The sequence below is a fragment of the Bombus affinis genome, chromosome 1 (genome assembly GCF_024516045.1).
Source record: "Bombus affinis isolate iyBomAffi1 chromosome 1, iyBomAffi1.2, whole genome shotgun sequence".
Classification (NCBI taxonomy): Eukaryota; Metazoa; Arthropoda; class Insecta; order Hymenoptera; family Apidae; genus Bombus; species Bombus affinis.
This window is the reverse complement of record NC_066344.1, coordinates 8,166,893-8,184,493: the sequence shown is the minus strand read 5'-3', so window position 1 is coordinate 8,184,493 and position 17,601 is coordinate 8,166,893. Positions and strand designations below refer to the sequence as shown.

Here is a 17,601-nt window from a genome sequence, read left to right as displayed (position 1 = left end):
GATTTGTCTATCCGTTAATTAGCGCCTTGCCCACGCTACGCCGATCTATAAAGTTCGAAACGCCATTCCGTTCGAGCGAAATTATTCGAGACTCGCGCGCGCGGAAACACCCGGACGCTCGTTCCACCCGGATATCGTCGCGATACCGATGCATTGACTCGATAATCGTCCATTTTCTTTTCGCGTTTATCGCCATACAAGAGCAGGAAAGAGCGAAAGACCGCGCTACGAGGAATCACCTCGGGGCCGTTACTCCAGGAAATCGTACACACCGCGTGTACGCATTTGCAACGCGCGTACGGGAGAGCCTGCTGGCTGATTCTTTTCGACGCACTCGCGCGTATGCCAGGCAGATAAGGTCTGCGATGGGACCGTGGGAGGAACGAACCGCTCTGCCTCGATCCCTCGGGCCTGAGAGCATTTTCTCGTTCCCAGCCGCGACCTATTCCGCGGGACGAATTTATTCGATCGGCCCTCGATGCTCTGCGCACTGCCTCTTCCGAATACACGCATTGCTCCAAGGAAATCGCACAACATTCCAATCGAATGCGCGACCATTAACAGATTCAGGATGTATAAACTCTTCCCTTGCTAAAGTTCTTGATGAAATTTCTTGGTATGAATTTTTACTCGCGAATAAAAGACAAATTGTCGTTATGGAATAACATGGAACAGCATACCCATCGCACTCGACTTTTTCGATAGATCATTATATCTCGTTTAATTTATTGTCGTAACAAATCTTCTTCTGTAAATGACTGAAGTTGCGAAAATTTAGAAAGGTATGCGATCGAGTCAGGTCCAAGGTCGAGATCGTGCACCTTCGACCCAACGAGATCGCGATTAACCGACGCCGCCGATCGGGGCAGCGAATTAGAGAAACACAATAGCCTATCACGCGATCGATCGATCGGGGGAGCAAGCGTGTCCGATTTTTCTCTTTCGTCGGAGATATATGATCCAGCCGATCGTTTGAGGTATCAGCGGGATCTCGCGGGCCGAAGAAATATGCAGATAGATAATCTCCGCGGCAACAAATGGACGCGCGATTCGACGCGCCGTAAAACTGCACACTGCCGGATGAAAGTGCACCCGACCGCGTGCTATCGAATCGCATCGCGGCGGAATAATTGCTACCGAACGTAGAGAATGGTAAATAACAAATTGCGACGGCCCGATTTTTCTCGTTCAACCTCTCCTTTCCGCCATTGACTATCTGAAGATCTGTACGATGGAGTGACACTTGAACCGTCGAGCAAACTGATCGAAGATCGAGGACGAATCCGGCGTGGAATCGAATCGCGATCAACGTCGGTCGCATTTCACGGGGCGACGAATCCGACGGAGGCTATTCGCGAGAAAACGATCGATAAGAATCGATTCCGAAACCCTAGTACTCGCGAGCTTCCTGGTGTTAGATTCGATGTTTACGATGAAACGCGAAACAAGTGATTGTACAATATATTGCAACGGGAATATGTAAGTACGCTTTCGTACATTGGAATAGCTGCTAGATAAAAAAAAAAGACACAATAATTGACGTAGGTTATTAAGAAGACGATCGATCAATCAGAATTTTCTACTCAGAAGATGGCAGAAACTGTTTGCAAAATCTGAATCATTTGAACTATTCATGAAGTTAAATAACAATACATAGAATGGGAAAATTAATGATGTGGATATCAAGATTAATCGAAACATTATTGCGACGATTACTGCGATAGATTGTTAATAGTCTTGTAATTAAAATAATGATTCAGGGCGCGGAAGAGCAAGAAAGAAAGGGTTAAAATTTCAGACTCAGTAATTCTAAATAGTTTCGATAATTTCTCGACGATTTTTCAAGTTTGCTTAATTTCTCGCAAGCGCTCTATTGCTTATAAATACGGGTAAAAAGGATACCGTAAAGCAATTTGGGTTACAAGTACAACATTCGAGATGGCGATGCCGTGCGTTATCGTTGATCCTGGATGCGTCCCTCGCATGAAAGTACGCGTTAATCAGCGAACGCTATACGGGCTTAATGTTTCATACGTATAACCGGGCAACGAAGCACCGGCCAAGTTATGGCACGGACTTTCGAAAGGGAACACGAGCCCTCGATCGAGCCAGCGAGAGACCAAAGCGAAGAAAATTACGATCCGTTCCTCCGAGCGTTTGACCAGCCGTGCACGTTTCGTCGTATTTCAACGCGTCGCGTCGTTTCCCTTCTCTCGTTCACTGTGTTCGTCGTCTTCTCGTCCCCTTCCGCGATCGTACGTCCTCAGGTCGACTCGCGAATGATCGCGTTAATAAGGGCAATAAGTTTCACCGTCGGCATCCTGCTATCCTGTCTGAAAATAAAAGAATATTTACGCGCCGTGCGAATGATAATTTTCGACCGGGCGTAACACTTTTGTGTTCCGTGTCGCTAAAATTGGATTCTTATAAATTTTGGAAATTTGAAACGTGTCGGGGATATCTTACGATGGCGTTCAGCGTGATATCTCTTTGGGAGGATGATACTTTCTAAAGGATTAAAAATGTGTACAATCTAAGGAACTTTAACAAAGAAAATTGCGAAAGATTGAAGCGAAAATTATTCGAATCGAATTCAATTTTATGAAGAATGTGGTGCTATTGCGATATTTATTGTCACGAAAACACTATAGTGAAGTAAACGTCGTGTTACGTCAAACGAATGTTTAATGATCGACGTTCCCTGGTATCGGCACGATAAAAATCAATATACCTTGTCGATCAGTAGCTGGGCTGTTTTGCGACTGCGTAAAAGTCCCTATGTACTTTTGCGCGATCCACAAGCCTATCGTCACGTGCAAATATGCGTGTTCGTCTGTTGAAAAATCTGCTTTGTTCGTGCGCTATTGAAATCAGCGTGGAAGTAAGCTCGGTTATCCTTCTCACGCGCCCTCGAATTCTTCGATTTATCGACGTGGTCCGTGCTATGCACGTTCATCTCCGTTAATTGATTGTTATTAATACGCGCGTTATCGTTCCCGCTAACGGAGTCGAGATGCTTTGATAAATAGACTTTGAAACGTTATCCTGTTACCTACTATAAACGAGAACTCGGTGGCACTTACCTTGAACAGTTACAGTCGCACCTGAAGACGATCGCTGAGGCATCCTGGATTAATCGTGGATATACTTTCCTCGTAATTTCATCCTTGAATCGTGCAACTTACTTCTCTTACGAGTGTTTGCTCGCTCGCTATCCGTACACGCGAACTCAAGTGGAAATACCTGGTTTGGAATGTGTGATGAACGATTCGATGGTAATCAAAACGATGGTACAGAATTTTATGGGAGGACCGTATATCATAAATAACGTTCGAAGTTTCAGCTATTAACTACCACAATCGTCTACTACAAAATCGTGGTTAGTAACTGAGCATTCGAATAGCAACAACTCAAGGAAGCTTACGACCATGGAAATATAAAGTTCACTATTCCTTCGGGAAGGACGAGAGTTACACCCTCTCGTAATATCAAACGCATTAACCTACTTTAGCCGCTATAACGGCCTAATAGACTTTTCCATGAGCTGTACAAATGAAAAACCCGCTATTCTATTGACGTTATATAGGAACGACGTCCTACGCTAATGGATGTACAGCATTCGTAGACATCTCTCGGAGAATACCAGCAGAATGTACACGTGGCCTGCATTTTCTTCGAGACCCAGCTACCGTTGGAAGCAACCAATCCGGCCAATAGGGGCCTACGCAGACCCATGGCACGGCCCTGCCACCAACGCTCTCGTGCCTCGGGGGCTGGATCATAATTCTGACCGGCAGCAACAGAAGAAAAAAAATCGAATCGCGGCCAGATTTCCATTCCGCGGCCCACGGATTCTCGTGAAACGCTTCCTTCCAGCCCTCGTATTCCTGTCTGCGAGCTGCATTGCAGGCTCGTCGTCGCAGCCTGAATATTTATAATTCGTGTCTCCGAGCAACGGTCGTCCATGACGAACGTTGGGTCGGTAATGTTGCCTGGATTAATAGGGCTTTTAAGAGGTACCCTAGCTGTCTAGCTCTCCCCTATCTTTCTCCGATTTACACGCGTCGAGCTGCGAGTTGATATTCCTCTTAATCTCAATTTACGATAACAAACGCGGCCTCCAGGGCGTTCACGATCTGAACAGAATTAACGACACTGAAAATAAGCGTGCTAATCGTGTCATTCGAAGTTTATACGTAATCGTAAATCGTAAATCGTGATCCATAGTACTCACACGTATTGTGATCTTTATGAAAAAAAAGAGAGAGAGAAGAAGCTATGCTTCGGCTTCTTTCTCTGTGGTCTGCAATTTATCAAACGGATGTATAAAATTTTCATAAGATTGACGATTTAACTATAAGATTCACAACTCCGGACCAAGACATCACGATTATTTGCTCGTCGTAAGTTAAAGCTTACTATGGGGACGTTAATTATCGATCATTCGGCGGCAGGCCGGAGTTCTGAAACACACTCGCAAGAACTTCTTCTTTATTTTTCATCGTCTCTGAATCCTCGTACGGTCGTACACGGCCATCTCGCTCGTTCGTCATAACGAAAGCCCCTTTATCGTCTATCGATCTGGCTTTTTCGCTGTCTCCGGCGGTAATTGCCTTCCATCCTGTCGTTTTGCTCGCTCGAGGACAGTGCTCGCGTTGAATTTACCGCTCGGAGCGATCGAGAAATAGACGCGGGGACACGATAAGCCCTCTCGTATCTTGTCTCTGGTATTCTACGGCCGGCCGTTTAACCTCCTCCCGCATTCCTCGTCAATTTCTTTTTCCGAGGCCCGCTGTCGCCGCGAGGAACGCGACCCGCGCACGCTGACCTTCATTGTTTTTCCATCGGCTTCTTTACTTCCTTTTACGATGCATCGTGAATCGCACGCCGCCAATTGCGCTCCAGCCTCTCCACCGGAATGAATCCTATCAACCAATTATTCGAGATCCGTGGATACAGCATCGTTGAAGTATAACCAAATCGGTTGCTATTTCGATGGACAACGCAAAAGAAGAATTAATGCCTCCTTGCCGTCACAGGATATTGATAACGTCAAGGGGGTGTGTTCTCATTAACATTTTAATTCGAATGTTCTTTGTAGCCCACTAAATTTCACAGCAATTTCTGGGACCTTTCATCGCACCTCTCTCAACATTTATCATTGCGAAAGAATTATCTAGTTATTTATTTCGTCTGTATCTCTCGCCTCGAAATTCCTCGTGCAAGAATTCGTTGTCAGACTGTATGGTAATCCATATAAATAGCGAATCTCGAGGAGAGACTTTCACTCCTTTAATCGTGGAGTTGGTATCGCGCGACCAGCATCATCGAAACGTCTTTATCTCGAAAGCAGGTTGATAGATGCATCGGTGCCGCCATTAATTCCATACTGCGCCTGATTAAAATAGCGCGCGCGCGCGCGTATTACAGGCGAATTAAAATCCGACTCTCGAGTGCTCGCTCTCGATCGTTCCCCTAACTAACACGTGCGCGTCGGCCGCATTAATTACGTGATGTAACGCGAATAACGTTCACGAGTCGGTCGTTCAAGCCATTTTTTTCTTCTTTCTCCTGTGAACTTTCTGATTTACTCTGCCCACGATCGTCTAATTCTTGTTCCAGCATACGGAAGACAGTGAGATTTGTTGCACTTCCTGAAAATGCTGCATCTATATATTTTAGCATCTATTTTTTTAATGGAAATGTGCATTGACCAATTTGAAAGCGCAAAATGACTACAGTGTAGCAATAGACTCGTTAATATCGGTGGTATCGGACGTGAATTTATGCGATTCGATAGGACGCGCGGAGCTGGTGCATTAAAAGCTGATATCGTTCGGTTGATGGCGTTACGTAAAGAACGATTTACGGTAATCACGGGAGCTGTGTCGAACAGCTGGATCAAACTGCTGCCGGAAACCGCGAAGAATGAAGTGTACCGGTTAGATCTCGACAGATATTTAATTTGGCATCGTTTAAAAGTGCAAGCCGAAGGGAAACATTTGTTTTATACGACTGGCGTGCACGGCTAACTGCGCTTAAGTAATCGTAATTACACGTGGATTACTATTCTTACGAAGCGTATGCAACGTTTTTCTAAAACAGTTAACAGTTCTCGCGGCGAAATAAAAGATTCGTAAATGTTTACTTCCTGATCGGAGCCTCTAATTGAACCGCTAGATCTACTGTTAGACTGTCATACAGGAAATTAGCGGCGGCTCATCGTTTCTCGTTCTCTACGAATATGCACCATCTCTAATGCTATTACAAAGAATAATAACTTCCAGAATCATGACTCTACCTTTAAACAGATAATCCTATTTTACTCTATGAATTAGCGATGAATCGATTGACTTGAAATCTAATTTTGCTTTAAGTAAAGAAAACAAATTTACACGAAATAGGAAAGTCTTCTGAAGAAAGACACTGTATAATCTGTGCAACGAGACGAGAGAGTAGATATAAACAAAATGCGATTGCTGCAGTTATTGGTTGCCGTCTAGTAACACTCGATTGTAAGTAGTTTTGTTTATGTCTACTCTCTCGTCTCTGGCAGATTATAGGTATCCACCGCTTCACAAATGCCATTCCTTACGTTCCTCCCTGACACTTAATCCCGGCATTCCGCGTCTTTAATGCGACGACAAATTTCTTTAGCGCCTCCGATACGCGCGTATCCACTTCCTCCGCGGCATCTCGCAACCGTCCTTGGTCTTTGGAAACGCGATACTCCGCGTCGCTGCAGATTCTGTGAACTTCGTCGAGTTGCGCGCTTGTCGAAAGGATCCCACTGTTTGCGAGCTTGCAATCCGACGCGACGCGATAAAGCCGGCGCAAAGAAGGCGAGGAAAGACGCAGCGGCGCGCGAACAGGGAAAACAACCCTCGAGGACGAACGCGTGCACGTTGCGAATGAATCGCCGCGAATTTATCACGGCGAAACTCAAGGCGACGATCTCGCTCGACCGGCAATTAACGCCGGTGATTTAAGGACGTACAAGCCGAGATTCAACGTCGTCGCCTCTCTTTTTCCTTTTCGCACGCGTAATTCCGCAACCATATCCCGTATCATCACGGTTCATCTTCTTCTTTTATCGTCTTTCTCGGTTCTCTTGTCTTTCTTCTGCGTGTGGCTCGCCAAATGGCTCGTATTGCGTACGATCTGTTTCTTGTACTTTCGTTTTTGGTTGTTGAACAGTACGGTTCGTTTTACTTGATTCGACTCGACGTATTTCCCCCAGTTCAACTGCGTTCCATTCCCATTCGAGCGCGTTACGTCTCGTTACGTTCCATTCAGATTCGTTCTGTCGTACGCGCGATTCCAGCCCATTCAACCATGTTGGAGACCATGCTGCTCGTTTTGTCCGCCGCTCTCGTAACGATCTGATAATTTAGGCACGGCTTGCGTGTACGAGTTTCGTTCCGCGTTCCGTTTTCACCACGCGATGAGTTTATTAACGTTTCTACCGCAGAAACCAACCCTCTTCGAGTATTCAGTGTATCGATTTTATCACGGTGCATTTCAATTTTTAAAGTTTCAAGGATCCAAAATTTGGGAATGTCAATGTTTGTAAAATTGAGAAAAATTTCTACTCAATTGCTTTGATACGGAGAGCATTTGTTTCGGGATAGATCGCATACGAAAAACACAACGGTATTGCTTGATCTTTCAAATTGTTGCTGAAACCTCGAAATTGCAGAGCTAACGTCCAAAGATCGTCGACCATTACCAAAATGGCAACAGTGTTCGTAAAAAGAAATATCAAGAACGGTGTATTAGTACGTAAAATAACCGTGTACAGCGGACAAGAATTATTGGGTGCACGAGCATTTTTGATGATCCTAACTGAGGAAATTACACGTTCCCTTGGAGATTTACCTACATAATGTATTCGCCACGTATACGACCAAGAGACACGCACTCGAAAATTCCAAATCTCATTAGTTCCCTACATAATTTCCATTTGGAAAACATCACGATAATTTTTAAAGAAAAAAAAAGATTCATTCATCGAAAATAATGTCTGTAAACACAGTCATCGCGCTACTGGCCTGATTTTTCTAATGTTCTCTATTTGGCGCGTTCTCCTGCTTAAAGTTTTGACGGTTCCGACAGGGAAAATTACACGTTCCGGAACAGGGTTGCGTGTTCGCCCAAGGAATCCGGTAGGATATGATTACAGCTACTATTATTAAACTATTACTAAGAACCGGTGCAGAAGAGCGGATATTTTGTTGTCAGACGCGATGCAACTCACTCGCGAGTACAAAGGAACCATCGTAATTGGACTCGTTTCTACCAGTTTGCGTTCCGCGAGACAATTTGCGTGAGGGAAAAATGATGCACGAGTAGCACGTTAATTCGCTAAACTGACCTACCTAGTCCACGAATCTTTGGAACAAAGAAAAACCAAGATTATGTAGAAAACGCAGAATCGTTGGAACAAAGAAAAACAAGATTACGTAGAAAACGCAGAATCGTTGAAATATAGGAATTCGCAGTATATTTGTACGAAACGACAGGCATTTCGAATCCCAAAGGATCATAATTCTGTCATGTGCGTCTATTCAGGCTCGTTTCTTATTACGTGAAACTACAGCGCCGACACGCCCACCATAACGAATTCAATTTAACGCACGCTAAAGATCGTGAGTTCCTGGTGTATACGAGACCTGATAGCGGGCTTTTATATTCAATTTATTAGCTTTAAACGCGGTTGCTCGGAGCTGTTTACGATTCTCGGCCGCTACGTTTTGTCGAATTCGTGTCTCTGCGGCTCGTTGTCTATCGTCATCCAGCCGTCGTGGTTATTAAATATGATTAGCTTATTACGACTTGTCAATTCGCGTTCAATCCATTTATTAAGTCGCTCTACTTACTTTTCGTTAACGGCAGGCGTAGATCGAGGCACTCGAAACGATCTCTTATTATTAGTTTTTACGTATTGCTATGCATTGCGGTACACCAGCCGCATACTTTCGCTCGTTACAAAATCGTTCCGCCGCATTTTGCAACCCGTTGAACCGGCGGAATGCGTGCAGGCCGCTTGAGAACGCGTGGATCCAGCGAACTGGTAAGTGGAGCTCGAGATCGAGGATCATCCGCCACGATCGAGGAACGCCTGGAGGAAAAATCGCGGTGGGTTGAGTTGCATCGTGGACCAGATGATTTCTTCCATCTTCCTTCTCTTCTATATCGCTGACCTCGCTGATGTACCGGTTTCACGCGCGCATAGACATAAATATACATGGTCATGGAGGCGTCGAGGATTTACCGGGCGAATTCCTTGTCCGCTTCTCACGTTTTCATTCGTATGTCCAGCCGTTGGGGACAGGATCAACGGACTGTGTCCATAGAAACGTTTAAGCGTTTAAGAGAATACGGCAGAGGAACGGCGGTGGATGCCTTCCGCCAACGTCATCGATCTTGATCGCGCGGGGCATACAACGACAACGATTGTGTGCTCGGACGCGAGCGGTTCCCGGGTTAACGTGGAAGAATCTAGAACGCCTTATTCGTATCACGCAGCGATCGCAGGATACGTCGTGATAACTGATGATACACGGCCGATTGTTCGGCCAGCCGCAGATCTTCGGGAGCATTCGGCTGACCCACATCTCACTGCCGGATGACGGTCAATATGACGCGTTCCCGTTCCAACGAAACCGTCTCGCGGAGGCCACGCGTGGGTAGCAATTTTTCATCAGCGACAAATGAAAGCAATCCTTTATTCGACTTCTTTGAGCCACGAGCGTGTCAGGAGCAACCGAGTCATCCTTTGTAATGCGGCTTTGAGAGCATGCCAAAGTTCATCCGACTTCTTTTGATTAAAGAGTTAATGTAGAATGTAGGTGTTTAGTCGAGAGCAACGTTTACCCATGCTCGTAATAAAGCATTTGTCATATCATGCACGATATGTCCAACCTACTTTTCTGTTCTAATATAAGAAGATCGATGTTCTAAGTGGTACTAGAAACAGAAGTTTATGGGCCTATTAACAAAGATAAAATACGATTACCGTAAAACTGAAAGCTACTACATAATTCCAGCGCCAATTTCGAATCTCCCTTAATTCATGTCTAGATCATGGTCCATTCATCCTCATTAGCAAGGCGCTACCGAGGCACACCTTTCTCATCCACAGACCTTACTACACGGCACATATAAGTCAAGAACGACGCTCGATAGTCTCGATAAAGCGGCATTGGCGCGACTCATCGCGCCTCGTTCCTCGTGATCGCGAGCGAAAGGTTAAAGCGAGCTCGTTGGATTTTATCGCGGACACGCCTATAGCGCCCGATTCGTCGAGTTTGCACTTAAACAATGTACTTTCCGCGCGTGAACAAATTGATTAGTGTGTACGGTGGTGGCAGTCGTAAAAGGTGCGTGATCGAGTCGCGATCCGATAGATCTCTGGGGATCTAGATTCCCAGGAATCTATATATACGGTGCGCGTGCACCGAGTGAAAGCTACGGTATGTTGTAATTTACGCGTGACCGTGGTCGATCAACGGTGATATCCGTAAAACCGAGACTAATCGCGAACCGTTCCGCGTCGGCTCTGTGGCTGCGTTCCTGATTAACGATTTTAATTTAAATTGGTACCGTTTCGCGGTACACCGTCAGGATCGTTCAACTACTGTCTTAATTAACCTTCCGACCATTCAATTAGAAGGCTGTCTGCTCGGTTTATTTCCTCCATAAAGCGGTAAAAAGTGTACGCGTTCGTCGGTGAAAAAGGACGCGTGAGAATGTTACAAGTTTTTGCATATTCCGGTAAATTGCCTCGGGACAGTCGAATTTATTGGTCGGAAGTAATGTTAATCCACGGAACGTAAGATCCTCGGAATGTGAGGAGTTGCTTCTGTAGTGTAAAAGACGATGGTGTAAGAAATGCGGAGAACCGGGGACTCTGAAAACTGGATCTTACTTCCGTACGAGTTAAGATGCGCGAAAGAAATTGGTGAGGTGGAGAAAGAATTCGGATAAACTTATCGTAATGGCTATCGTACAAAACTAATAAAAACCTCGAGAGGAAGATACAATTATCAAAGTGGATCACTGAATGACATTGACGATTATCACGTAGGGGAGAACGCTTGGATGTTAAAGAGGAAATTGTCTGGCCTGGATGTTTCAATTGACAGATCGGTTATGCTATGTAAAACCGAAAATCTAAGTTCTAATAACTCAGTTAATAATTCAATTACTTTTATCTATCCTTTATAAAACATCGACACGACGATAAAAACGCAAACTAATGAACCTATTTTTACTGGTTTGCATAGGTGTATCCCGGATGGCGGGGACGTTGGTTACACGATGACGGAATTGCAGCCGTCGCCGCCAGGATATCGAGTCCAGGATGAGGCCCCGGGCCCACCTTCCTGTCCTCCAGGCTCCTACAAGTACGCGAGTCACGGCCATGGCAGCGAGACTGCCAATTTCAAGAGTACCTCGTCGTATCCTCAGGAAGGCTATGGCCTTAAGCAGAGTCCGTCTCGGACGGTGCCTCCTAACGAGTACTATCGGCGTAGAAACGACGGTAGGAGGTCCACGGAAAACGAGCACGAGGCTACCAACGCTGCGAAGAAAGCCACAGTTGCCGGTTACAACGAAACTTACAAGAAGAATACTGCGGGCTACAAGAACGACAGCGGGTACGTGACCTTCGATCGACTTTTGTTAGTCATGTCATCTCTGCTGTCAGTCATTCTTATTGCCTTTTGCTTTTCGAGACATTTATCTTTCACGCGATGTTACATCTGAATTGACGCAACTCGCGTTCTTAAATCTTCGATCTTTTTAATTTTTTATATTTAGAATCATTGAACTTCCGAACGTAAAATCGTTGCATGCCGATTTCTATCGATTTTCTAAAGAAAATATGTTTCCAGTCATTCAAATCCTGTTTCTCTTCTTCGTTCGAGAATTCATTGAGGAATCGATCCGCCGGTTGCATCGAAATGAATTATTTTGCCCCATCTGTATCGGGGAACGAGTTTCCACGGTTAGCTCGCGCACTCTTTTATCGAGCAGCTTTTTGCAGGCAAGATAAGAGATACCGTTTGGCAGCCAATTAGACGTTCTCTGTATTAGTCTCGGCACACTTAGATTTCGCGATAGGTCAAACGTAGTGTTGCGAGCAGCGTGGTATCTCGTCGTTAGGAAGACGGGGTCCACGCACGACGTCGCAATTATAGCCTGATTATACACGTTTCCAGTTACGTTGAACTTGTTCGTCATTCCATAAATTACGCGGCGGCCACACATCCTGCTAATAAAGTGGTTCAATGACATCGCCGACGAGGAGAGAAAAGATCCGTGGTCAGCTACCGGGATTGTCGAGCGTCTCGCAGGTGATTCATCGCGCAATGCGAGCGCTAATCACCGACTATTCGCTCTCGGTTCGCGTATAATTGCTCCCACGCGTACGATTCGTCACGACGTTTCCATAGATGTTGACTAGTGACCAAACACGATTCAACGCGCGTGCCATTAATGGACGTATTTCCTTGTTTGCACGAACAGGTATAGCGAGAGTCTTGGATTCGACAGTTACACGCTCCCTCTCAATGAAAGAGACGAAGCGTCGCCACCGCCAACACCGCCAGTCCGAGACGCGTCGAGCCTCAAAGGCGTCTGCTATGGCCCCGGCCACGAGAAGTACCCGTCGTGGCCGAGTGCGCCGGAGCGACACCCCGACGAGGATGTTCACAGCTCAGGACACAGCGGATCACATCGATCCAAGTCTTGGACCGATCACACCAACTACCCGAAGGAGAAGCCTGCCCAGTACACCAGACCGCACACGAAGAGGCCCAATCCTACGTTCACGCAGCAGGTAACGTATCTCTATGCCCATTCACAGTATCACGTCGTAGATCTCGATCGATTCGCCGCCGGTGGGAATTTTTCCCGATCCGATGCGTCAGCAGGCCGATAAAATCTCACGATCCGATTCATTCGGTGTACTTACTCGCACACGTGTCGGTGCAGCAAGCATTCCTTCGCGTCACAGGCGGTTACGAAATTGAAAACTCATTTGCAAGGAGGTGAAGCACTTTCGGTGTTAACGAGTCACGAGCGGACACCGGCCGAGCTTATCGTACCATTTTCGGCGCGCTTCTGGTTGCACGCGAAATGTTCCACGAGAGGACAGCGACGACGTGTGTCCGGGCACATGCAGAACCTCGGCCGAAGGAAGTTTAATTGGTCGAACCATGTCGCGTTAAACATCGGTGGAACGACGGGCACGTCGGAACCTTGGTAAATCGCTACGTCCTAAAACGACGCGTATAATTAATCTCCCACACTCGCACCCTCCTTTCTCTCTCACGGTGACATAATCGCCGCGTGGTTGCACCGGCGACTTCCTGAAAAGTAGGCCAACGATTTCGAGGCGAAGCGTTGTTTCGCCCGACCAGCGCCCCATGTCTCCTCCCAAGACTTTTAAGAATCCTCGTCTTGTACACGAATTCCAACGTTTCCAGGTACAGGGGAACGTTAATGCGCCGTAATTCATTCGACTTTCCTTTTGCTCAATTTAGAACTTCCTTATTAGCTGGACGCGTTTTTTGCTCACTTCGGTAATTAGCTCGTTGCCTGGTGGTTTATTTTAAACCGAAAGGCATTACGCTGACACTCGATGGGAAGAGCGGCTCGCATGGCAAAAACTGAATACAGCTTAAGTTCAATTACGCACCGAGGTTCAGGCAAATGTATGCGCGGCCTGTGCTGATTGCGCAATCGATTACGCAGCCCCGCGGTACAACACTCGTGTACGCGAAGGCGGACGGACGAAAACGTTTCGAATACCACTCAGGAAAAACAACGATTTTCCTGTTGCAGCTGAAGACGGTGATGGAACGTTGCGAGAAGATCCCAGCGGAGACTTTCGAGTCGCGTAATAGAACCACCGTGGAAGAGGAATCAAGATTGTGGCCTCGCGTGGATCGCGAGGGCAAAGCTCTGGGTGATGCGGAGTATGTGGTGCCATCGCCTCCTGAACGCGAGCAACAAACGGCTCAGACCCTCAGCCATGCCGATTTGGAAGCCTACGTTAGAAGCTATCAGGATCCTCAGGTGTCCCAGGTAACGCTTAACCTTGGTCGTTCAACGTTTTCTCTTGCCAATGGATTAATGTAGTAATTGGATTCTGCTTTGGTTGGTAGGTGGACATTTACAGGGAAGCAACCCTAACACAAGCGGGCCTTGAAGAATACACGAGGGTGCAACATTCTCAGCAAGCTAGCTACGCACAATCAGAAGGTTATCACAGTTACGTTTCCAGTGTCGATTCTACGACGAACACTCCTTTCCTCGATAGGTACGATACTGAACAATTAATTCGATAATCGTTCGTTTATCTTGTGATGTAATATTTAAACTCAAATTGCTCATGCAGGTTGAGAAGAGACAGCGAGGCAGTGGCACAGAGGCCAACCTCCACCTGGGAGGATACATCAAGGGAAGGAAGAGATAGCGTAGTGACGACGTCCAGCGGAAGCGCCTCGAGCAGCGAGACTTTGAAATGGCACGGATCGATGTCGGACGTGAGCGTGTCCAGCGGATTGCCAGCTCGCCAGGGCGCTTCGGATCGGTGGCATCACGGATCGATGTCGGACGTGAGCAGCGTTAACGGTGGAATTTTGCCTCAGAAACCTAACAACAGCTGTCATGACAAGTGGCAAGGATCTATGAGCGACGTCAGCACCAGCGGTTTATCTCCAACCACAAAGGGCAGGCACAGCGAAAAATGGCCAGACAAGTGGCAAGTTTCGATGAACGATCGCAACAAACAGAGTCAGGGTAGATCTAGCTTGCCGGCTGTGATCAATCATTGCAACACATCGACCAACGTAGCAGACGTTTCGTCGACCGTTCGAGAGAGCAAGTGGCAAGAGTCGAACATCGACGAAGAATCTCTAGTGGATAAATCGCAGTCAGGATCTCAGTGGGACAATTCGGTGAGGATCGAAGGTGATAAGTATGGTTCACTGGCTCAACCGATGCCACAGAGTCCAATTCGTCAGCAGCTCGGTGCTGCGACTCCTCAGAGTCCCGAAAATTGGAACCCTATACATGGATCGATGTCGGATGTTAGTCAAGCGAACGGACATCCGTGTAGCAAACAGTTGATCGCTCACAGTGCCAGAGTTCAAACTCCACAAAGACACCATTCAGAGAGTGTGTTGTACTTGGACCGCGAACGAAATCAACGCAAGCTGTACCCTGTTAGCACTACTCAGCCTCAGGAATCTACGCAATCTTCAAGGTGTCGTTATAATTCCACATATCTCAGAGATCCCTTGTCCTTATCAAAAGTTTATTAAATTTGTATTCTTTATTTCAGAATGGTGCCGGCACTGCCTCAGCAGCCACAAATGTCAGTGGCGGAACGTATAAACGAGCTGGAGAAGCAACAACAACAACAACAACAGATGCGTTACACTTATCTGGATCCAGAAAAGCGCCACAGGGTCTCTGACCCAACGTTAAAAGCTATACAAAAGAAAGCATTGCTTTCCTTCTACGAGAGACACCACCAGGCATCCTGGAGATCAGAACCGCAACTAGCCCAAGGAATAGCTCCTGCGCCTCAAAGCCCCCCTCCTCAGCCACCCCCTCGTCCTAGACCGTCTTCCTCGAGACGAGCGAGCTCCGCCTCCGACTACGCCAGTGGCACCTGGCGAGAAAATGGCAACAGGAATCAGAACCAAGGTAATGGAGAACTGTCGAGTCCTAAACATCAGCACAGCAACAGCTGCGGTAGTCTCTCTACGGACTTGCTAGGTCCTGTGATAGTAGGACCAGCTATATCTATCGACGATTGGGTGCCAGAAAGGCCACCCAAAAAACCACACTTGAGAAACGTTTACAACGACCGTGTACCCAGTCCCGATTTGCCACCGCCATCTCCTCCTACAGTGACTGAAAACGAAGTTCACGATTGCGATGATCCACTGCCACCTCCGCCGCCAGAGCTCAGCGAAGATTGTTTCACTGAGAGCCAGCGCAAGCCTAGCAGCACGCACCATCAATCTGAGGAGACAAAGATTCGTGATAGATCTTGCGACAGACATAAATTAGAGAGACACTCGATGAGAAGGTCGAAACATGGTTCCAAGAGAGATCACGAGAAGTCCGGAAAGTCTTCCCCAAATTCGCCCGTAAAGACGGTGTCCCAGGAACAGGAGCAACACCAATTCGTTAGACCTGCCATAGCATTGAAGCATGTCGACTCCGAGATGGTGCTGGAGAACGGTGTTTCAGCTGGATTCGCCACACATAGAATGGTGGCTACGGGTCGGTCGAGTTTAAGATACCCATCGACACAGAAATTAATGGTGAATGGCAGAGTAACGCCAGCCAGGAGAATATCGGAGGAACGGCCTTTCTCTAGCAGGCCACCGGCGCAACTACCTGATCTCATCTCGCAGCGATACAGCGACTCTGGGAACCAGAGACCTGCTCCTCAAGTACCCGTGGAACCGAGAATCATTCGGCAAGAATCGATGCGAGTGGACGGAACGCGAATCGATGTTTCTGGTTTACTCAGGAACGATTCGGCTCAGAGACTGGAATCCTCTTCTGGTCAGAGACCTCAGCCGCAAGTGCCTAAGAACGTCGATAAAAGTGCCTCGAGTAATCAATCTAATCAGGCAACGAGACCAAACTACCTGCCCGTGTCTGAGAATTCTAAGTGCGCGTCCAAATATCTAGAAGGTGGAAACCACAGTTTTGCAATTGGTAGTCCAGTGAAGACGGGCTACGAGGCCAATTCCAAAATGTTCCCGTCGGAGTCGAGTCCTCAGAAATATCACGAGCCCCCGAAATACGTGCCCAACCATCACCAACGTCACGGAGACGTGACACAGAGGAATTACTACGCCCTGCCCCCTAAGTACATCGACGCACCGAAACAAAAACCTCAACCTCAGTGTCCTACGGATAGATACGGTGGTACTGGTTCACCTAGTTCTCCTCCTCCACCCCTGGCGCCGCGACAGAACACTCCAGGCAGAAAATCGTTGCCACCTCCGCCTCGACCGGCACCTCCACATGCGCTACAGGGGTAAGTTTGATGCTTTTTTAATGACCCTCGTCATTTCTCTGGTATGACCCTTAAATTATTCTTCATTACGTGTACTGGTATGTATCAGCGACGCAGCAGCCTGTTAATAAGACTGAAGATCGTTGGTTCGCATCGAAGATATCGTAAGAACCATTATCTCGTTTTTCGACGGGCATTAGGAATCATTACCTTTTTGTCGCGTTTTGTAATCTCGAGAATCTCGCGGGTCGTTCGTTTTACAGTCGTCAATTAAAGATTTCATAGAGAGGGTCGAAACGTCTATCGAGAAAAGGCGCACGGTATGCGATCGTCGAAGAGCTTGAGCCACGGAACGCACACGATCCTGTAATTGCGGCGTAATTGAATGGTAAATGGTTGCTGCCACCGCTTGGCGCTCGCAGGATCGTCCATTATACGTATAGTGTCCCATCGTACGGACCCCTTATCCTGCGATCGATCAGTTGAATTAGAGGCAACCGCGAATACACCTTACCCTACGCTGTTGACGGGATGCTTATTAACGA

At 47.0% G+C, this 17,601-nt stretch overlaps 1 protein-coding gene across 3 annotated transcripts in view; it reads left to right on the top strand.

The window, feature by feature from the left end:
- LOC126919889 (uncharacterized) overlaps positions 1–17,601 on the top strand; it is a 165,034-nt gene that overhangs the window by 100,493 nt on the left and 46,940 nt on the right. For all 3 annotated transcript variants that reach the window (XM_050729569.1, XM_050729588.1, XM_050729580.1), the window contains 6 exons: positions 11,289–11,660; positions 12,532–12,844; positions 13,852–14,094; positions 14,175–14,329; positions 14,408–15,277; positions 15,356–17,077. In XM_050729569.1, coding sequence (XP_050585526.1) covers positions 11,289–11,660; positions 12,532–12,844; positions 13,852–14,094; positions 14,175–14,329; positions 14,408–15,277; positions 15,356–17,077 — 3,675 coding nt within the window. The remainder of the gene's footprint in view (positions 1–11,288; positions 11,661–12,531; positions 12,845–13,851; positions 14,095–14,174; positions 14,330–14,407; positions 15,278–15,355; positions 17,078–17,601) is intronic.